At 42.5% G+C, this 23982-nt stretch overlaps 1 protein-coding gene across 1 annotated transcript in view; it reads left to right on the top strand.

The window, feature by feature from the left end:
- Positions 1-23982, top strand: part of DNAH11 (dynein axonemal heavy chain 11) — a 596997-nt gene that overhangs the window by 18971 nt on the left and 554044 nt on the right. Inside the window, exon 3 of the mRNA XM_033930891.1 lies at positions 2233-2376. Coding sequence (XP_033786782.1) covers positions 2233-2376 — 144 coding nt within the window. The remainder of the gene's footprint in view (positions 1-2232; positions 2377-23982) is intronic.

Below are 23982 nucleotides of genomic sequence, written 5' to 3'. Positions count from 1 at the left end.
GGAGTTTGGCTGAAGATGGTGTTTCTCCCCAGAGTTAGGAACACTCTGGGCTCCTTTTTATTAAGGAGCACTAACAATTAGCTCAGGCTTTCCAAACTAGGAGGACCCTAGTTTGGAAAGCCTGAAAGGTTGTCTGAAGGCTTTTTCCCTTCATAGGGCTCTGTGGAGGCTGGCCCTCGTGGAGTGGAAGGCTCCAGACCTGGTTCTCAAGATTCGAACTGAAAGGATTTAGCCTAAAGACTGACTGTCCTCATTCCAGTAAGGATTCATTTTGTGCTTTGTCAGGTGCAAAGAGAAGCTAGCCATTTCATAAGGCAAGAAGGCTTAGTAGCTCTGATTCCTTATCTTCCATCAATCCTGCCAAAGGGGCCAAAGATTCCCAGTGAGATTAGTTGGGCCCCTTCTTTAGTGAAACTGATGGAAGGCAGGCTTTCTTTGTTTCACAATGAGTAGACCTCTGTCAGTGTGTCCTGGAGATGGTTTGGCTTGGCCCAAAAATGGGGGTCCTAGTTTATATTCGGGCCAACGCCCAGCACCCGCCCAATCCCATCCCAGACTTATTGCAAGCCTCTGCTGGGCCGCCAGGCTTTGCACCCTATCCCCCCTCGCTGCCCATCGTGCTTCCTCTGCCGCTGGAATCCCTGGTGGTCCAGAAGTGTAGCGGGCAGGAGCGAGCTTTCCACGCTCCTTCCCCGCTGCTAACCCAGTCGGTTGCTGCTGCAAGTTCCGGCTTCAGCTGCTGAGCGGTACCAAGCAGGAGCGCACTTTGGCGCTGCTGCTCGGTGCCAAGTGGCTTTCTGAATGGCTCCCACAAATTCAAAACAAAACAAACAGGATGCCATGGATACAGTTAGGGGGAATGGTTATTCTGCTGGCTAGGGCAGTGAGGAGTAGGGTTATGGATTGAAGGCTACCTAGGAATGTATCTGAAATTAAAGCGATGTAAAAGATATCAAATTATAGGAAGCATTTGCAATAACTGCTGCTAAAGGTGGTACAACCAGTCAATTTTAGGGGGCAGTTAGTTTTTCACATGGGTGATAAGGAGTTGGATAATTTGTTTCTTTAATAAATGAGGTAATTTAAATACTGTTAGGCGTTTACTTAGGTTCCTTTTTTAAACAAAAATGTAGATAATCAGAACCCTTTCAGTGTGACATACATGTAGTGATAGGGGAAATCAGAAGTGGGTGGGGTAAATACAGTACTTTTTATATATTACTGTATATGAATTTAGTGGTCTGTCATGATCTATTCTGTCATCTTTCCTTTTCTTATCTATGATTCTTATTTCTGGCATTTCTCACTTGCCGCTTCAGACATCAATGTGGAGTCCATACCTCGAGTTTACTTTTGTGACCTTATGTTTGCACAGATATTTTACTGTTTGTTGGCAGGCTTGAGGCCCTATGTACAATTTGATTATTTGATCATATACTTAGGGCTTCTGATCGAGGTGATCGAGGCAAACAGCGTGCAAGAATTTAAGAGCAAATGGGATGCCCATGTGGGATCCCTTAGAGGGTTAAGCCAAGGGAACCTGCCACCAGGAGTGGGATCCCTAAGACTTGGGGATGGGTCAGTAGAGTGGGCAGACCTGATGGGCTATGGACCTTATCTGCCGTCATCTTCTATGTTTCTATGGAATTTTAGGAATTTATTTTTGAGGTGACTACTTTCTCAGGGTTATACAATTGAGGGGGAGGGGGGGTTGTTTTGTTTTTTGTATATACATTATGTTGTTTCCCTTCCAACACTGGCATCATCCCTGTCTACTTGTCACAGTGGTGGGAGCTTGTGCCTTTGCTCCTGTTGTGCTTGGTTTCCACTGAAGGATTAAAAATGCATGAGCAGACATTTGTGTTTCTTGCAAGAATACAAGAAGTGCTGCTTCTTATACGCTAAACAGCCTCTGGTGCTGATGGCTGTGCCCAAGAAGAAACAGAATGCAATAGAAGCAAAGATATAAGCTCTCAGCACTGCAAAAGAACAATGCTGCAATGGCTCGCATTGATGATGCCTCTGGCAGTGATTGCATTGGAGTGAGACAGGGTGTTTTTTTGGAGGGAGGATTATTGTAACTGGAATCCCCAAATTACTTATTGGGAGTGTTTTTGTTGTGGTTTTACAGAATCTCTACTTATATCCCATGTTATATTAGTATTATGAAACTAGATATAAACCGGCATTTTCTCACTTTGCTTTGCTAATATATATTCTTTTTCCATTTAGGTTCCTCTTGATATAAAAAATAAAGTAGTTTATGTTATGAAGAATAAAGTCGAATGTATTGGAAATGATAATTACAAAAAAAATCTTACATTTGGGGAGTTATCTGGTGCAACGCTTGATCATGTGACTGCTGTTATAGATGAGGTAATGTACCATTTTTATGTAATACATTCTCATTTGAACATACATAAAGGGCTTTCTATCATTTGGGAGCAGTGTACTGCTTATAATTCATGGAAGCAAATTACTGTATTTTCACGCGCGCTATACACGATTTTACAAACTGAGCATAACCATGCGCGTTATATGCGTGAGCGCGTTATACAATTGTTTTCTGTCTTGCTGGCGCCCTCCTCCATCTTCCTGCAGCGTTCACTGAAAGCCGCAGTAGCGGCTTCCATGCGCCTCCTGTGGCTGGGAAGCGTTCCCTCTGACGTCGTGACGTCAGAGAAACACTTCTGGGTCAGCCGCAAGAGGCACATAGGATCCGCTGCCTGCGGCTTTCAGCGAACGATGCAGGAAGATGGAGGAGGGCGCCAGCAAGACAGAAAACACCGCATCACAATAGAATAGGCATTACAATAGAAAACCTGGGAAACAAAATTACTTCATTGGTAATTTCCCTGCTGGCGGCATTTGCTGATAGTTAAAAAAGCTCAGCTAATATTTCTTGTGAAGTCATTTTGCATACGAAGCAACAGTTAGATAAATAGGACTTAAACGCTGGCATGGATTATGAAAGTTCAATGAGGAGCATGCGCGGTATACGCGTGGGCGCGCTATACCAAAATTTTCTTACATAAATTCCTTGTTCCCGCGCGCTATACCCGTGTGCGCGTTGTACACGTGCGCGCGTTATATGCGTGAAAATACGGTAAATTTTTTTGAAAGGATCACTTTTGTGGGCTTGGTGTTCTTCTGTTGCAGATGATACGGATTCCTGCTCTAGATATTAAGTTCAGCTGCTGATTTTTATTTTATTCCATTTTGATTTAAGCATTTTATGACTCATTGCTTTTTATTTTCTGTTGCTTTTTAATTGGTTTATAAAATACTGAGTGGAGTGGAATGGGTAGATGTGAATCACTTGTTTACTCTTTCCAGAAAAACTAGGGGGAGGAGAAGAGAATGGAACTTGTATATACTGCCTTTTTGTGCTTATACATTCAAAGTGGAAGCTAAGTACCTTTAAAACAAACCAGAGAAAATATTTCTTTACTCAATATGTAATTAAACTCTAGAATTCGTTGCCAGAGAATGTGATGAAATCAGTTAGCTTAGCAGGTTTAAAAAAAAAAAGGTTTGGATAACTTGCTAAAAGAAAAGCCCATAAGCCATTATTAAGATGGACTTGGGGAAATCCACTGTATTTTCTTACGGTAAGCAGCATAAAATCTGTTTTACTTTTTGGGATCTTGCCAGTTACTTATGACCTGGATTGGCCAAGGGTTGGAAATAGGATATTGGGCTTCTGTCTGTCACAGTATGCAACTCTTATGTTGTTTTGTTTATTTCTTTGCAACTGGACTTTCCTATGATTTCTACGTATACACATTGCTGTGTGTCTTGATTTAGATTTGCAAGTAAATAATTCTCTGAAAATAACTCACTGTAGCACAAGTTGGTAACTTTTTTTTAATAACCCTTCAAGAATTCAAGTACCTTGAAGTACATAAAATATGTGTCTTCCTTCTGGATGGATCAGTAAGAATTGGCTGTATTAATGACAAGTAGGGCTAGGAGGTTTACAAGGAAATGTGACTGTGTGTCTTGGGCAATATTTCTCAGCATTTCAACCTTTTAAGCAGCAAATACACCGGAATGTCTCATAATTTTCACAGAAATACTGCAGTATGATGACCAGACCAAGCACTCTGTAAAGCTATCTGTTCTGCACTTCCAAAATATACCCTCCACCACACCCAAAAGTCACACATGCACCTCTATATATCCTTCACACACTTGGACATTCATCCCTGTTGTACCACCCCAAATATTCCTGGGGTCCTCGTATTGCTATATGCATGCATATACACACGAGATATGCATTAGACAAACACCTGTCCTAATACATCAATCATCATGGGGGGACTCCATCATCAGACAAGTTGACAGCCACATAGCGGGAGGAAGACACGATCGGCTGGTGACCGGCCTACTGGGAGCCAAGGTATAAGACATAGTGAGCCGCATCGACAGGATCATCGACAGCGTGGAAGAAGAAGATACAACGATGGTGATCCATTTGGGGACGAACAACGTGAGCAACAGGAACTTCAACAAGGAAGTACTGAAGGACCAGTTCCGGATGGTGTGAAGGAAGCTGAAGACCAGAACACAGAAGATAGCATTCTCGGAGATCCTGCTGGTACTCAGGGCCGACGAGAAGAGGCAGATGGAGCTGCAAGCAGTCAATGTGTGGATGTGGTGCTGGTGTGAGGAAGAAGACTTCCAGTTCATGTGCAACTGGACGACGTTCTGGGGGAAGAGCAAGCTATTTAGGAAGGACGGACTCTACCTCAGCAGAGACGGAATGAGGCTACTTGCAAGCAACATCAAGAGAGAAGTTGAGAAATTTTTTTAAACTAGGAAGAATGGGAAAGCCGACAGTCGACTGAGAGAGAGAGTCGAAGGTTCGGGAACCGGTATACCCAGAGGATACCGTGCAGGAAGATAGAGGGGAAGACTCACCGGATCACAGGTAAGACAGGTCAAAAAAGACACAAGAAGGAAGGAAATGCAAGAAAGGAACAGGCTGCTCAAGTGTATGTACACGAATGCAAGGAGCCTAAGGAATAAGATGGGTGAACTAGAAGCTATGGCACAAAAAGATAACTTTGACATCATCGGCATCACGGAAACATGGTGGGCCGAGGAAAACGTCTGGGACACTGTGCTACTGGGATACAAACTATACCGCAGAGACAGAGTGCCTCAAAAAGGCGGGGGCATTGCCATATACGTCAAAGAAGGAATTGAATCTACTGGAGAGAACACGCTAAAACTGACAAATAAGTTAGAGTCTCTATGGGTCAAAATTCCGGGAACAAATGGACTGGAAACGAAGATCGGCATCTACTACCGACCCCCAGGGCAGTCCAAAGAAATTGATGGAGAAATGATGGATGAGATTAAACGCAACTGCAAGGGAGACAACGCAGTTATCATGGGCGACTTCAAATATCCAGGGATAGAAACATAGAATATGACGGCAGAAAAGGGCCTATGGCCCAACAAGTCTGCCCACTCAAATAACCCTCCCCTCTAAGTTCCTCTTTGAAGTGAGCCCACGTGTTGATCCCATTTGATCTTAAAATCAGTCACGTTACTGGCCTCAACTACCTGAAGTGGAAGATTATTCCAATGGTCGACCACTCTTTCGGTGAAGAAGTACTTCCTAGTGTCACCATGGAATCTCCCGCCCCTGATTTTCAGCGGATGCCCCCTTGTCGCCGTAGGGCCTGTAAGGAAGAAGATATCTTCTTCCACCTCAATGCGGCCAATAACGTATTTGAACGTCTCTATCATGTCACCCCTCTCTCTGCGTTCCTCGAGAGAGTAAAGGTGCAACTTACCTAGTCGTTCTTCATAAGGGACATCCTTGAGCCCTGAGACCATCTTGGTGGCCAATCGTTGAACCGATTCCATTCTTAGCACATCCTTCCGATAGTGTGGCCTCCAAACTGTACACAGTACTCCAGATGTGGTCTCACCATAGACCTGTACAGCGGCATCACCACCTCGGGCCTTCGGCTGACAAAGCTTCTCCGGATGCAACCCAGCATTTGTCTAGCTCTAGATGAGGCTTTCTCCACCTAATTGGCTGCCTTCATATCTTCACTAATGATTACTCCCAGGTCTCGTTCTGGTTAAGGTCTCACCATTCAGAGTGTAGGTTCTGCATGGGTTTCTGCCACCAAGGTGCATTATCTTACACTTTTTGGCATTGAAATTCAGCTGCCAAAGAGTAGACCAGTGTTCCAGAACAAGTATGTCCTGTGTCATAGCGTCGGGCATGGTATCTCCGCTCACTATGTTGCACAATTTAGCATCATCGGCAAATAATGCAATTTTACCACAAAGTCCCTGAGGCAGATCTTGTATGAAGATATTAAATAGGATTGGGCCCAGGACCGAGCCCTGTGGTACTCCACTGTGCACTTCTGACTTTTCAGAGGGGGTACCGTTTACCACCACCCTCTGATGTCTACCACTGAGCCAGTCTTTAACCCATGCAGTTAATATTTCTCCTAGCCCCAATGAACTCATCTTGTTCAAAAGTCTACGGTGTGGGACGCTATCAAAAGCCTTGCTGAAGTCCAGATACAACACATCCAGGGACTCTCCTTTATCCAGTTCTTTTGTTATCCCGTCGAAGAAGCTGATCAAGTTGGATTGGCAGGATCTCCCCTTAGTAAATCCATGCTGGTGTGGATCCCTCAGTCTCTTGTCATCCATAATCGTGTCTAATTTGTGTTTAATCAATGTTTCCATAAGCTTGCACACTATTGACGTGAGACTTACCGGTCTGTAATTTGCAGTGTCTAACCTGCATCCCTTTTTGTGAAGCGGAATGACGTTAGCTGTTTTCCAGTCTAGTAGAACTTTTCCCGTGCCCAGGGAAAGATTGAAGAGCGCGGCTAATGGTTCTGCCAGGACATCTCTCAATTCCCTAAGCACTCTGGGGTGCAAATTATCTGGTCCCATGACTTTATACACTTTGAGCCTTGACAATTCTTGGTAGATGCTGCTGGTGGAAAATTCAAAATTCCTGAACGAGTCTTCTGAGCTCTCTCTTGTTTGCAGCTGTGGGCCGGATCCTGGTGCCTCACAGATAAATACTGAGCAGAAGTATTTGTTCAGTAGGTCGGCTTTATCGGGGTCCGATTCTGCAAAGTTGCCGTCAGGTTTCCTTAGGCGCACTATCCCGTCTGTATTCCTCTTTCTATCACTAACATACCTGAAGAAGGATTTATCCCCTGGAACCTAGGCACCTCCGGCTTTGCTAGGGAGACCAAGTTCCTGGATGCTGTAGGCAATTGCTTCCTGGAACAACTTGTCAAGGAAAATATGAGAGAAAATGTAATTCTGGACTTAATTCTAAATGTACTGCGAGGACCGGCACAAGGTATAGAAGTAGAAGAGATGCTGGGAAACAGTGATCATAATATGATTTGCTTCAACCTGGATGCAGGGGCGAAATATCGGTCCAGAACGACGGCCATGGCACTGAACTTCCGTAAAGGGAATTACGAAGGGATGAGATTCATGGTTGGGAAGAAGATTAAGAAGAGGATAAGCACTGTAAAAATGCTAGAGCAAGCATGGTCCCTTTTTAAGGATACAGTCACTGAGGCACAAAATATATATATACCATGTATCAACAAGGGATCCAAGAGGAAAAAGAAAAAAGAACTGGTGTGGCTCACTGTAGCGGTGAAGGAAGCGATCAGAGAGAAGACAACTTTGTTTAAAGAATGGAAAAGGTCAAAAACAGACGAAAACTGAAATAAGTACAAACAACCATCAACGCAGGTGCCACAATGCGGTAAAAGGGGCCAAAAGAGACTATGAGGAAAAATAGCCAAGGAGGCGAAAAACTTCAAGCCATTCTTTCGATTTATTAAAGGGAAATGACCCACGAAGGAAGCGGTGGGACCGTTGGATGACCATGGAATAAAGGGATTGATAAAGGAGGACAAAGCCATCGCCGACAAACTGAACACATTTTTTGCGTCTGTATTTACCGAAGAGGATATATACAACATACCGGAACCTATCAGGCTATATGCTGGAAACGAAGACGGGAAACTGACAGGGTTGACAGTCTGTCTAGAAGAGGTATGCAGGCAGATTGATAGGCTTAAGAGCGGTAAATCCCCGGAACCAGATGGCATCCATCCAAGGGTAATTAAGGAACTGAAAGGGACTATAGCTGAACTGCTTCAACTAATAGCCAATCTGTTGATCAAATTGGGAAAGATTCCGGAAGACTGGAAGGTGGCAAATATTATGCTGATCTTCAAAAAAGGTTCAAGGGGAGATCCGGGAAACTACAGACCGGTGAGTCTGACCTCGGTATCGGGAAAAATGGTATAGGCGCTGATAAAGGACCATATCATTGATCACCTTGATGGACACAAACTGATAGGACCAGCCAGCACCGCTTCAGCAAAAGAAGATTTTGCCTGACAAACTTACTACACTTCTTTGAATGAGTAAATGGGCAGATAGACAAGGGTGACCTGGTCGACATCGTATATCTAGATTTTCAGAAGGTGTTCGACAAGGTCCCGCATGAACGTCTACTTCAAAAAATTGCGAGTCATGGAATTGACGGTGAAATACTCACGTGGATTAAAAACTGGGTTACAGACAGGAAACAGAGTGGGGGCAAATGGACAATACTCAGACTGGAAAAGCATCACGAGTGGAGTGCCGCAGGGTTCGGTGCTTGGACCCGTGCTCTTCAACATCTTTATAAACGATCTGGACATTGGTATGACGAGTGAGGTGATTAAATTTGCAGACGATACAAAGTTATTCAGAGTAGTGAAGACACAGGGGGATTGCGAAGATCTGCAACGTGACATAATCGAGCTCGAGAAATGGCAGTGACATGGCAAATGAGGTTCAACGTGGATAAAGTAATGCATGTCAGTAACAAAAATCTCATACATGAATACAGGTTGTCTGGGGCGGTACTTGGAGAGACCTCCCAGGATAGAGACTTGGGAGTTCTGATCAACAAGTCGATGAAGCCGTCTGCGCAGTGTGCAGCGGTGGCGAAAAAGGGCAAACAGAATGCTAGGAATGATTAAGAAGGGGATCACGAACAGATTAGAGAAGGTTATCATGCGTTGTACCAGGCCATGGTACGCCCTCACCTGGAGTACTGCATCCAGCACTGGTCGCCGTACATGAAGAAGGACAAGTACTATTCAAAAGGGTCCAGAGAAGAGCGACTGAAATGGTTAAGGGGCTGGAGGAGTTGCCGTACAGTGAGAGATTGGAGAAACTGGGCCTCTTCTCCCTTGAAAAGAGGAGACTGAGAGGGGACATGATCGAAACATTCAAAATACTGCCGAGAATAGACTTAGTAGATAAAGAAGGTTGTTCACCCTCTCCAAGGTAGGGAGAACGAGAGGGCACTCACTAAAATTGAAAGGGGATAGATTCCGTACAAACGTAAGGAAGTTCTTCTTCACCCAGAGAGTGGTAGAAAACTGGAATACTCTTCTGTAGTCTGTTATAGGGGAAAACGCCCTCCAGGGATTCAAGACAAAGTTGGACAAGTTCCTGCTAAACTGGAATATTCGCAGGTGAGGCTGGACTCATTTAGAGCACTGGTCTTTGACCTAAGGGCCGCTGCTTGAGCGGACTGTTGGGCATGATGGACCACTGGTCTGACCCAGCAGCAGCAATTCTTATGTTCTTATGTACAAGCCCTCCGCCTATATATTTCTCCTTCTCCCTCGCCCCTTAAGTAAGGAAAATAACTTACACAGTTACTCGTAAACACCACACAAATACATTTCCAAGTTTATTTAAAATTTTCTATCCCGCCCTAGGGAAAACCTTCAAGGCGGCTTATAATCTAAAAACATGTTTAAAATTCACAATTACAAAAAATAATCAACACATTAATTACCATATTATACAAAACATAAAATCAACACATAATCCAAACAAATCAAAAAAGATTTCCAAAATTAACATCAATGGTATTCTTTTTTTTGTCTTTCAATATCTTCCCAGCAATACTCATTATGCCTGAGAATAGGCTTCAGAAAAAAGATAGATCTTTAAATTTTCCTTAAACTTATCCACTAAAGTTATAGTTTTTAGTATCAATGGTAGTGAGTTCCAGTATTTAGGACCATTTACCGCAAAAGTTGCATCTCTGACATGTTCGTGTACAATATCTTTCTAGTTGCTCATTTTATATGATCTGTAATCTAAGAATGTCCTTCTGACATAAGGCTCCTTTTATGAAGCCGCGCTAGCGGGGTTAACACGCGTGACTTTCCAAAAACTACCACCTGCTCAAGAGGAGGCGGTAGCAGCTAGCGCGTCCCGTGGTTTAGCGCGCACTATTACGCACATTAATCTACTACCGCGGCTTGATAAAAGGAGCCCATAGTCTAGCATAAAGGGAATTTCAGTAGTCATTTTGCTGAATAACGAGAGAATGCACTAGGGTAGGCTGTTCAAAGTGTCAGGAAATAACAGAGAATGAATTGATCTTATCGGGCGTAACTTGAAAAAAGTATTTTTCACTACCCTCGAAATTTGTGAAAGATATGGTAGCTTAGTATTCAAAATTACCCCCACTATCTTGGTACTAGTCATAAGTGGAATCGGGGTGCATCCTAGTTTGATTTCTGATAACAAAGTTACCGGATCACGGTTACTAAACAGTATACATGTAGATTTTTCTGCATTAAGTTTCAATTTCTGGGAATATAACCAATTTGCAATACACTTCTCCCTCAATAATCATGGGGGTTAGGGGCAGAGCCGGCCCGCCAATATTAAAAAACAGCAAATAATATTTGAGCCAGTTCTGACCCCCCCCTGCCTTCCCCCGGAATCCTGGACCTTACCTTAAGCTCTCTGAGACTCCCCGGAACCGTACCTGGTGGTCTAGCGGGCTTTCGCGGCAGGAGCGATCTTCCAACGCTCCTGCCCCGTGCAGATCACTCAAGAGCTCCTGTCGTAGTCTGTGCAAGGAGCTCCTTATGGCAATAGGTACACATTAAATCATTTAGTCTCAGCTGTGTCATCGTAGATCACAGATCATTTTTAACTCGACGTAATGCAGAAAAGCATCTCTCGGCTGTTGCTGTTGTCACAGCTATTGTATAGTATAAACAAAGAAGTTTGTGCACCTGTGGCAAGAGTGTCTTTGCCACAGGCACTGCATTCATTGCATCTGATATTGCTCTGATGGTCATTACTGTTGTTGGCAGCTCATTTCCAGACTCTCTCAAAGTATGTGGCAACATGTTTAACTGTCAGAGAATGACACATTGACAAAATTCATCACCGTTCCCATCCCCGCGGATAACCGCGGTAAACAATCTTCATGTCATTCTTTAAAGAGAGAGGGAAGAATCAGAGTATGAATGTCCACAACCACTGACCCTCAAGCTTTGCTTTGAAGATTGCTGGTGTAGAAGGACTAAGGCTGAAATAGACACTAAAAAATGACATGGGATTATTTCCCGCGGGGACGGGAATGGTGATGAATTTTGTCACCGTGTCATTCTCTACTGTGTATGCAAACAATCAAAAGCAAAATCGTTAGCATACAATTCTAAAGTTGTGCGACCAAAAATGACATTGTCTCCCTTATCCACAGTGAACAGAAGCTTCTCCAGTTCAACTGCCACATCAATGTCTTTCTGATCAAAACGGTGGGCCAGTTCACATATCAGCAGATCCAAAACTTCATAATACTGTCTTCTGTAATATTCTTCTGGGCTCTGAAAAGCATAGTTAGCTTGTCCCCCGTCCAGCCTTTTTGGGATTCTCATGTGTCTTGGGAGCACCGGTGCTTCAGTCAGATCTGTTGCATCCTCCACTACTGACTTGTAGAAATTTGCAGACGCTTCTTCTGACCGCTTCTGCAGTGTTATTTTCACTGCTGTCTGTGCATCCTGTAGTGTTGTATTAACTGCTTGCACTGATTTGGATAATTGTTCAGTGGCAGAGAAAACAAGATGGGAGAGATGCAGACCATAAAATGTATTGAATTTTTCTACCATTGCCAAAATGCCAGAAGCTCTTCTACCATATTCATCGTGTGACTCGTCACTGATTTGTGTCATGACAGTACAGAGAACACTATTATAGATTTTATTGCACTAGTGTGGACTGTCCATCGTGTTGGACAGAGGGTACGCAAGTTTTGACTCTCTGGGTTAAATTGTGTCTTCAAAGATTCAAATAAATGATTTCTCTTTGGAGACTGCTTGATAAGATGGGTCACTTCTAGCACCAAATCCAATGCATCTTTAATTACTTTACATTTTATTCCTGCATCTTGCAGGCACAGATTTATGCAGTGTGCCAAGCAATGGATGTGAATGGCCGCATGATTTTTCTGCTTAAATTGAGCAGCAACACCATTTATTTTACCAAACATTTTAGCTGCACCATTATAAGCCTACCCCCTGCACAGTGCCACTGGCATGTTGTTGCAGCATATCACAACATCGTTGAGCACATTATAGATGGTAGAGGCATATGTTTTAAGTATATCAACAAGGCCAATGAAATCCTCATGTATACTGTAATTTTCATCAACCCAGCGAAATAAAGTGACCAACTGTTCTTTGTTGCTAATAACCCTTGTTTCAGCTGCAAGAAGAGAGTAAATTCCAATCTCATGGATCTTTGTTAGCAATTTCCTTATGACATCCATTGTAAGGAAGTGAATTAACTCATTTATTATGTCACGGGACATGTCCCTTTTCATAGAAAGCCAGTGGTTAAGCTCAGGATTATCCTTACAGCGAAGTTGCAAGAGTTGATAAAAATTGCCATTTTCAGTATCATGACCCTCTGTTACTAGTCCATGTGCCATAAGGAAACAAAGTGATGTTAACTGCATAACTAGCATTTTTCGATTTGATTTTTGTCGAGCCTTCAGTTGTGAATCAAGCTGTGTAGCAATGGTTGGTTGATGCGACATAAATTTTTGCATCTGAGCTGTGGCTTCCTGGTGACATTGTGTTCTTTCATGGTCTTTGAAGCACTGGATGGCTTTTTTCCAATTTTGAAAGCACCATCCATTTTTTTGGACTTTTAGGCCTTTGCTTGAACAGAAACGGCACTGTGTACAGAACAGTTTGCCTCGTGTTTCACACAAAGTTAGCCAGCTGAACTCTTTGAACTAATTTGACTGAACTGATCGAGTTCTCTGTGATAATCCAGCTCCTTGCAGCTTTTTAGTACTTGCCAATACCATAAGATGTTCTGGCTGATTGGGTCTGGCAAGATCTGTGCAGCATTCACTGAAGCAGTCACTGACTGTAGCAGCGGTACAATCCAAGGAGGTAGACGGGAGTGGTTGCATTTTATCAGCATCATTAGGGAGATCTGGTTTGTCCTTTGCCAGCTCTGGAAGTGGTGGTGTTCCTTCATCTCTTCTGATTTGTTTCCTTTGGAAAAAGTCTGTAATGGGCTTGCTTCATCTCAATTTTTAAGAGTTTTCTGAAACAAAAAAATGTGGAAAAAACTGTATGCACTGGTCCTGGTTATTTAGAATATTATGTACAATCCTGGAGACCACACTTTGGAGTGGGTCCAGAGAAAAGCTCTTCAGCCTCCCCTCCCCGATGCTCTTCTCTACAGGCCCCCATGTTGGGATAAAACAGTCTGGCAGCAGTGAGCACAGTAGTGCTGAAAAGGATTCTGGACCTGGGGGCAGCCTGGTGGTAGTCGCAGCAGTGAAGTGCAGGAGGCAAGCAGATACTGCACAGAAGGCGATAGGAAGTTATACATCATAACTTCCTCTACAGAGTGACTCGGGGAAAAGATTTGTTCCCATCCAGTGAACTCCGTCCCTGCCCATCCCCGCAAGTAATCTCTTCCATCCCAATAAACTTCAAAAATAGTTATTTCATTTAATTATGCTACTGAATTTGAGGCTCTAGTAGAGACACATTTACAAATAAGCAAAGAAAAACTTGATTAATTTGAAAATATTAATTGGGAAGAATACATACTTTGTAAATGGAAAAAACAGATTAGCTTGTCAAAAGATTAAGAGATTGCAGTACAAAGAGGGACATATTCTAACTTTATAAAAATATGGGGGCCATTGGCAACATATTGTGGTGAATAGTCTTCGATTCTTCTCTTTTCCTTTTCTTTTTCTTTTTTCTTTCTTGTTAGCACACTGAAGGGGGAGGGAGTTGGGAATAATTTATACATAATATGTTAAAATATGCTATATAATATGTGTGTTTATTCTTACTGAAAATGGGATAAAGGGTGGGTGGTTGTGGGGGTTATTATATCACTAGAATATTATGTGGTAGAGATGTGCTATTGTGAAATAACTTGTATAGAATATTCTTTTGTGCACTTGTTGTTTAATTTGAAAATGAATAAAGAACGTAAAAAAAAAAAAAAATTCAATCTTGACTGGGGATGCTTAAAGATGCCAATGGAATGATTTTGAATGATCCAGAAAGAGTTAAAAACAATGGAAAGAATATACAGAAAATTTATACAAACAGAGCAATGAGGATAACATTGGGGAAATTGAACTGGAAACTGAAGTCAAAGAAGAACCAGATATTTTAAAAGAAGTCATAGCAGCGATTAAAGCTTTATCGAAAATGCATTTGGAGATTAATAATCAGAAGGAGCCATATATGCTGGGAGGTAAGAGGCTGATATGCACGGATGGGGAGAGTGACCTTGGGGTGATAGTGTCAGAAGATCTAAAGGCAAAAAAAACAGTGCGACAAGGCGGTGGCTGCTGCCAGAATGGATGCTGGGCTGTATAAAGAGAGGCGTAACCAGTAGAAGAACAAAGGTGTTAATGCCCCTGTACAGTTCGCTGGTGAGACCGAATCTGGCAAAGGACACAAAAAGGCTTGAAGCGGTCCAGAGGAGGGCGATGAAAATGATAGGAGGTTTGCACCAAGGAGGAGAGACTAGAAGCCCTGAATATGTATACCTTAGAGGAAAGGAGGGACAGGGGAGATATGATTCAGATGTTCAAATACTTGAAAGATATTAACGTAGAACAAAATCTTTTCCAGAGAAAGAAAAATGGTAAAACCAGAGAACATAATTTGAGGTTGAGGGGTGGTAGATTCAAGAGCAATATAAATAAATTCTTCTTTATGGAAAGGGTAGTGGATGCCTGGAATGCACTCCCGAGAGAGGTGGTGGAGAAGAATACAGTGATGGAGTTCAAAAAAGCATGGGATGAACACAAAGGATCTAGAATCGGAAAATAATATTAAATATTGAAGAACTAAGGCCAGTACTGGGCAGACTTGCAGGTCTGTGTCTGTATATGGCTGTTTGGTGGAGGATGGGCTGGGGAGGGCTTCAGTGGCTGGGATGGTGTAGATCAGTGGTCTCAAACTCATGGCCCGGGGGCCACATGCGGCCCGCCAGGTACTATTTTGAGGCCCTCGGTATGTTTATCATAATCACAAAAGTAAAATAAAACAGTTTCTTGATCATAAGAACATAAGATTTACCGCTGCTGGGTCAGACCAGTGGTCCAACGTGCCCAGCAGTCCGCTCACGCGGTGGCCCTTAGGTCAAAGACCAGTGCCCTATTTGAGTTTAGCCCAGGGGTGTCCAATGTCGGTCCTCGAGGGCCGCAGTCCAGTCGGATTTGCAGGATTTCACCAATGAATATACATGAGGTCTATTTGCATGCACTGCTTTCATTGTATGCTAATAGATCTCATGCATATTCATTGGGGAAATCCTGAAAACCTGACTGGATTGCGGCCCTCAAGGACTGACATTGGACACCCCTGGTCTAGCCTTACTTACATATGTTCTGTTCCAATAGGAATTTATCCAACCTTGTTTCGAATCCCTGAAGGGTGCTTTCCCCTATAACAGCCTCCGGGAGAGCGTTCCAGACCTCCACCACTCTCTGGGTGAAGAAGAACTTCCTTACGTTTGTACACAATCTTTTCCCTTCTAACTTTAGCGAGTGCCTTCTCGTTCTCTTCACCTTGGAGAGGGTGAACAATCTCTCTGTCTCTACTAAGGCAATTTCCTTCAATATCTTGATATCTTGTGTCTTTAGCTATAAATTACAATATTATTATTAAGACTTAGCCAAAAGGAAAGATTTATAAACTATAAAGAGTTTGATCTCCTGCAAAATTGTCATTTCTTTAATAAGACATTAGTTTTTTTTTTGAGGCCCTCCAAGTACCTACAAATACAAAATGTGGCCCTGCAAAGGGTTTGAGTTTGAGACCACTGGTGTAAATGGACTGGAGTGAGCTTTGAAGGAGACTTCAGTAGTTGGAACCTAAGAACAATACCGGGCAGAGCTATGGATTCTTGCCCAGAAATAGCTAAGAAGAAAAAAATTAAATTGAATCAGGTTGGGCAGGTTGGGCAGTCTGGATGGATCATTTGGGTCTTCCATCATTTTATCTTCCATCATCTACTATGTTACTATGAAAAACAAGTCACCTGGTATCGATGGTATTCCAATTGAATTAATAAAAGGCTCGGAAGGTGCTATTATGCCCTCACTCAACTGTCAACAGATTTCGAAGGAGAAAACATGGCCAACAGATTGGAGAAGATCAGTTTTCATACTTATACTGAAGAAAGTTGACGCCAAGGACTGTAACAACTACAGAACAATTGCATTAATTCCACATGCAAGCAAAATATGCAATATGTCTCCATCTCTCTCTCTTTCATTTCCTCCTTTGGTGCAAAGGGAGTGGGACAGGAGAGAGAGAGAGGGGTGGGGATCCAGAGTGCATCATTTCTCTATCTCATCCCTTGGCTCCTGTACAGCTTTTGTTCCCTTTCTTCCTCCCTATAGATTTTAATTTGACTTGTAAATGCATCATTTCTCTATCTCATGCCTTGGCTCCTGTACAGCATCTATTCCCTTTCTTCCTCCTATAGTTTTTAATTTGACTTGTAAATTGCTTAGAATCAGATAACTATATTATTCACATAATTATTACCTAACTAGTATTTTAGCCCGTTACATTAACGGGTGCTAGAATATATGTCTGTGTGTCTTTATTTCTGTTTCTCTCTCCCTCCCGCTGTCTTTCTTTCTGTCTCTCTCCCTGGCCCCCTGTGTCTTTCTTCTTTTCTTTCTGTCTCCCTTCCTCCCGCTGTCTGTCTTTCTTTCTGCTGTGGCTCCGCACACTTCTCTCTGTCACATCTAGCCAGGAAGGAAAGAGGAATGATGTCAGCAAGGCAGGGGGCAGCAGAGAGAAGCCTGCAGGGCTGCAGTAGGCAACGAATATGAATCTATGGCCATTGGTGACATATCATTCCAAAAACCAAAAAAATTCTAAATGTCTTTGATTCCGAGCATTTTGGATAAAGGATGTGAACCTGTACTCTGAAGTCTATGTATGAGACATACTTCTTTTGTTATATTAGCCAAGCTTCTCTAAGTAAAATTATGTCCATATAGAGTTTAATTTACAATCTGAATCGGAGGCCTCTATTTATCAAATAGAATCCAACATTTGAATCTTGCTAAATATCATCTATAAAACCTGCCTGTTATTTGTGTACCAACTGTCCCAAATTTCCACTCATTCTCTCTGCTGTGATCTTCGCATAAATCTTTATCAGCAGCCACAGCAGCAGCATTCCCTCCCCCCACACCACTTCCCTGTACAGCAGCAGCGTTTCCCCTACCCCCTTTCCCTTCCTGCGGTCTGGCCGGCTCCCTTAGTCCCTTACGCCCCCCCCTTCCCGCGATCCCCACAAACCTGCCGATTCCAGCAGCATCTGCAGCACTCTACACACGCTGCTTCGGGGCCTTCTACTGCCCTGATTTACTCTGGCACGTCCCTGATGACTGACCATTTAATCCTACTCTGTTTTCTATCTTTTAACTATTTCTTAATCCATAATAAGTCATTACCTCCTATTCCATGACTTTTTAATTTCCTCAGGAGTCATTTATGAGGTACTTTATCAAATGCCTTTTGAAAATCCAGATACACAATATTGACCGGCTCGCATCTTATTCTCATGTTTATTCACCCCTTCAAAGAAATGTAGTAGATTGGAGAGGCAAGATTTCCCTTGATTAAATTCTTGTTATTTTGTCTCATTAACCATTCCTATGTATATGCTCTGTAATTTTGTTCTTTATTATAGTCTCTACCATTTTGCCTGGCACCATTGAATTTATAAAGGGAGTCTGTGGAAAATTTTGATTTTGATATATGGAAAAAGTGGAAGTATTCCTCTTGTAAATAGGAAGTGATTGTGGTATCATGATCTCATCTAGTTACAGAATAAACCAAAAAATAAGTGGATAGCTTAATCTAAGTTATGTCTAAATGGTCTACAAAAATTAGACATAGAGGTATAACTATGGGAGGGCCTGGGTTGAGGGGTGAAGGTCGACTGTTCTCCTAAACTGCAGTGCTTTGGCTGGTGCGGATGCCCAAGTCTTGCCAGCTGAAGAGCTCTACTGCCTGAACTTCCTCTATTGTGAGGAAGTCGGTTGCATTCTTTCCACCTGCTGACATGGGTACTCCTTCTGCATTCTCAATTTGTGCACATGAACTAGCATGTTCAAGGAGTGCCATGCCATTGATGTCTTTAAGTTTGCACCAGGCAGGTCGGGCTGTGAATTTCTTCAACCTGAGAGAGAGAGAGTGAGCAGAGAAGAATGGGCAGTCGCCTCCCAATCCACTCCTGACTATGCCCCTGATAGGCAATAGTTTAAACCAACAGAAGTTTAGAAAAACAGGCAAACTAATTTTAAATCAAACACCAAACTGCTCTGTCCATAGACTAAATCAGAAGTGTGCAGCCTCATTATTGAGGGCTGCAAGCAGGCTGTCTTTTCAAGATATCCACAATGATGATTCAACTGGCATAATTGCTCTATCTCAGGGGTGTCCAACACGTCGATAGAAATCTACCGGTCGATCGCAAAGGCAACATGTGTAGATTGTGGAGAGACTGCGCAATGTAAAAACACCATTGCCCGGGATCTCTCCCTGCTGCTACCACACGACAGCTCCATTCAATCATACCCCACCACCACAGCAACTCCGAGCAAGGAAGGGCAAGGCGCGTGCAGTGATTGCACGCTGCTGGTCCACAAGCCTTCCCCCGACTTCAATTCTGATGTCTGAGAGAAGGTTCCGGGCCAGGCAATCGCTGCTTGGCTGGCCCAGACCTTCTCTCCGACGTCAGAATTGATGGGGAGGAAGGCTTTTGGGCCAGCGACGTGCAATCGCTGCATGTGCCTGGCCCTTTCTTGACCAGAGTTGTGGCGGAGGATGATTGAATTAAACTGTTGGGTGACGGCAACATGGGGGGCAGGCAGGCAGGCTTTGGCGGGGGTCAGCTTTGGGAGGAGGGGGGACAAAGGCTGGAAGGCAGTGAGGGGGAGAGGGCATGGACTTGGAACACAGAGGGAAGGGAGGGGGCTTGAACGTGGGACACAAGGAAGGGAGGGGGCATGAACGTGGGACACAAGGGAGGGAGGAAGGGGCATTAACTTGGAACATAGGAGGGAGGGAGGGAATAGAAAGGGACAATTGTTGGGCCTGAGTGTGTGAGTGAGAGGGAATGAGATTGTGCACATGGGGAAAGAAAGGAAAATTGGGCATAGAGAGAAAGAGAGAGAGGAGTGAGGTACAGGTGCATGGGAAATAGGGATGAGAGGGAGAAATGTTGGATATGGTGGTGGAGAGGGAACAGAGGGATAGATTGAAGGGGATGCAAGGGGGAGGAATGTTGGGCATAGTGATGGAGGGAGAGATGTGGCATGGTGTTGGAGAGGGGTGATAGAAGGAGAAATGGGGATGAGGCTGGTGGGCAGTGGTGAAAAATGCTGCACATGATCTTAGGGATGAGAGGGGAAGAAAAGTTGGACTCCTGGAGGGACAGAGAGAGATGTTGGTTGGGGAGGAGAAGACGCATGCAGGAGGCAGAAAGAAAGAAAGAAATATTGGATGCACAGTCAGAAGGAAGTGCAATAGAGACTCATGAAATCACCAGACAATGAAGGTAGGAAAAATGATTTTATGTTCAATTTAGTGATCAAAATGTATCAGTTTTAAGAATTTATATCTGCTGCCTATATTTTGCACTATATTTGTCTATTTTTCTATAGTTGTTACTGAGGTGACATTGAATATTTTAAAATCTACATTGACCTCTTTGATAAAACACGAATAAAAATGATAATTAACATTTTCTCTGCGTACAGTAAAGTAGCTCACAAGCCAAAAATGTGAGGGCACCCCTGTTCTAGACCAGAAATGCATGATCCTGATGCTCAAGTGCCACAAACAGTTTTTTTAAATTCCACTGTTGCCACACTATGCAAATTAACTTTGTTCTCAGACCAAACGATAAAGTTCTCAAGAGCCAGAAAATCTTCTATATGTCTACAGTGACTGTCAGTCACTTATGAGGGGCATTCAATAATTTATCTATCTGAGTTGTTGCGACATGTCTCAAGGTTACTCATGAATAGTTGTGGCTTAATGTAAGTCTAACATTCCAAGCTCATGTATTTGAGCTGCAAAAACCCAAGGAAACAGTACAGTTTAGGGGGTGAAGAACTTAAGTGCACTACAGAAGATCGGGACTTGGGTGTGATTGTATGTGATGATCCTAAGATGGCCAAACAGGTTGAAAAGATGATGGTGAAAGCTAGATGGATGCTAGAGTGCATAAGGAAAGGTATGGCCAGTAGGAAAAAGGAGGTATTGATGCTCCTGTATAAGACTCTGGTGAGACCTTATTTAGAATATTGTGTACAATTCTGGAGGCTGCACCTTCAAAAAGATATAAAAAGAATTGAGTCAGTCCAGAGAAAGGCTACTAAAATGGTGTGTGGTCTTCGTCATAAGGCGTATGGGTTCAGACTTAAAGATCTCAATCTGTATACTTTGGAGAAAAGCGGGAGAGGAGAGATATGATAGAGACTTTTAAATACCTATGTGATGTAAATGCGCATGAGTCGAGTCTCTTTCATTTGAAAGGAAGCTCTGGAATGAGAGGGCATAGGATGAAGTGAAGAGGTGATAGGCTCAGGAGTAATCTAAGGAAATACTTTTCTACAGAAAGGGTGGTAGATGCGTGGAACAGTCTCTCGATAGAGTTGGTGAAGATGGAGAAAGTGTCTGATTTCAAGAAAGCCTGGGATAGTCACGTGGGATCTCTTAGAGAGAGGACGAGATAATGGTTACTGCGGATGGGCAGACTGGATTGGCCATTTGGCCTTTATCTGCAATCATGTTTCTATGTCAGGAGAGTCTTTGTGTGAATCAAGTAAGAAACTACTAGATTTGGAACACCGTTCAGTGATAAATATTTCTTACAAAAAAGAAGGGAAAAAGCCAAAGGAGCTCCATGAACACATGACTGCAGTTTATGGTGAGTCTGCCCCATCATCCTACAAAGTAAAATTTTGGAGCAAGCAGTTTAAGTGGGTAGAAAGTCCATTGAAGATGGCCCTCACACTGGACGGCCTGTGGAAGCAACTTCCACAGAAATGTGCAAGAAAGTCAAGGATTTAATTTTGTCAGTTTCCTGAATAACTGAAGAATGGGATTCTTTGACAGGTCCATTTTGAAAAATAATTCATGAAAAGTTTGGCATGTTCAAAGTTAGTGCAAGATAGGTTCCAAGAATGTTGACACCATGTCAGACGAGGCTCCAGTGCTGTTGGGAGAACTTGGAGATGCTCCTTGAAGTGAATTTTTCATCTTTTGGTGACTGGAGATGAAATTTGATTCTATCGCAGAGATCCTGAGTCTAAAATAAAGTCAATGCAGTGGAAGCACAAGTCATCCCCCACCCCCAAAAAAGTTCAAGACACCTGGCAGTCTCATTGCAACTATCTTCTGGGATGATGAAGGACTTTTGCTTCTGGAGTTCATGCCACACAAGTCAACCATAACCAGGGAGAGTTATGCCAACACAATGATCACATTGTGGGAGTCAAGGAGAAAAGACAAGGAAAACTCACAGCAGGTGTACTGCTTCTTTATGACTGCGCTGGTGCACATGTCGTAACAATCACAGGCTGCCATCCAAGAATGTAGGTTTCAGCATCTGAACCATCTACCCTACAATCTTGACTTGGCTCCCTTGGATTATTTCCTGTTCCGAGTTCTGAAGAAATTTATCAGTGGATAGCAGTTTTCAAGTGATGAAGACATCAAGGAAGCTGTGACGTCCTGGTTTAAAGGTCAAACTGAAGAATTGTTTTCAAAGTGGTTAAAGTCATTGCAGGAAAAGTGGAAGAAGTGTATGGAGCTATCGGGGGACTATATTGTAAAATAAAACAAAAAAATTTTGAAAACTTTTTGTTCCTACTGAGGTAGATAAGTTATTGAAAGCCCCTTGCATGTTTGGGCAAATTTTGTTAAGCTTTTATATTTTGAAAACCATATCATTGTAGATATCCTAGATCAGGATGATATAACATTCTCAAATGTTAAACTGTGTATATAGAAAAAGACATTAGACCCAATTATTCAGCTGTTGTTGATCAGCTTTTTGCTAACCGCTGGTAAAGTGTGATATTCAGCGCTTAGGGGGAATTCATCAAAGGGTATTAACCACTAAAGATGCCCATTATATTCCTATGGGTGTCTTTAGTGGTTTGTGTGTGTTAAACACAATTGCAGTGCTAATGTGCTTTGTGTCCTTTGATAAATTTCCCCCCTTAACCGCCTATGAGTTACTGCTTAGAGATAGAACTGGCATTTATGCAGTTAACCTGGCTAATTAAATTCTGAATATCAGCATTTCGACCAAGTTCTGTCTCCCCCCCTCCCCCCTCTCCCAGAATGCCCCCCAAATGGCCTTTTTTTAGTTCATCGCTAACTGGTTAATTTTAGCGACACTAACCGGTTAGCTTTGATCAGGCAATTTAACTGGCCAAGAGACATTTCTGGCCAGTTAAACTGTTTATTATTGACTTATTTATGTCCAAGTTCTCAGGAGAGGTATGGAAAAAGTGATGAACAGCAACCCAGAAATATTATAATACCACTCCCATCTCTTTGCCCTCCTTAGAGGTAAAAGAATACTGTAGTTGGACAATATATTGGACTACAAAAAGCTTACAATTTCACTAACATCCCATAGTAAGATGCGGCACACCAAATATCGAAGCCAGGACAATAGATCGCCCCCGGACCCTCTAATCATACCAGTAACTGAATAATCTGTATCCTTCAAGGCTGCCCAACACAGATTAAGTCTCCCACTATATGATTAGCTAGATTTATCAGTTCCTCTTGGAGCAGTGCCATATGTGAATGCTTCCTCATTCCATCAGCTGGACAAAAACCATATAGTCAAGCCTTTAAGGTCTCATCTTAATTTACAAATTGTGAATTGGCTCTAGTAACTCACTGTGTCAATGTTAGAAAATGGCCAGATGCAAAAATGTAACAATTCAAAAAACAAACGAACGGGAAAGTGGGGGTTGATGGTGACAAAGAGGAGTCATATCTCTTGAAGGAAAGAGGCAAATCTGTTGCTTTTTTTCTTGTCCTTCCCATCACGCCCTTTATCCAATTCCATGTTTCCTAGGATATCCACCAGTTTCTATTTTTTTTTTTGTAATTCTTTATTGATTTTAAAACTTTGATAGTGCCAAAAACAAAATGATAAATCATACAAACTACATGAAAACACACTATTAAATATACAACTATTACATTAAACATTTATTTTCTCCCCTTCTTATCTTAATTATTAAAACAGTAATACATATGATATGAATTCAATATTATAATAAAATAATTTAACTCCTCAAAATACATTTCCCTCCCCCCCCCCTCCCTGGATGTGTAAGGAATCTAATAAAAAGAAACAACCAAGCAACATAACCCTAATTATAATGCAATAAAATTAGTCAATGAGCTCCATATATCATTAAAGGACTTACTATTCCCCAAACGTTCCGCCATCATTCTTTCATATTTATGTGATACACACAGTTACCCACCAAAAAGTAAAATTAATCCTATCACGGTTTTTCCAGTTGTG

The sequence above is a fragment of the Geotrypetes seraphini genome, chromosome 2, assembly GCF_902459505.1.
Source record: "Geotrypetes seraphini chromosome 2, aGeoSer1.1, whole genome shotgun sequence".
Lineage (NCBI taxonomy): Eukaryota > Metazoa > Chordata > Amphibia > Gymnophiona > Dermophiidae > Geotrypetes > Geotrypetes seraphini.
Note: the sequence above shows the minus strand (reverse complement) of the source record. Positions and strands in the feature narration are given on the sequence as shown.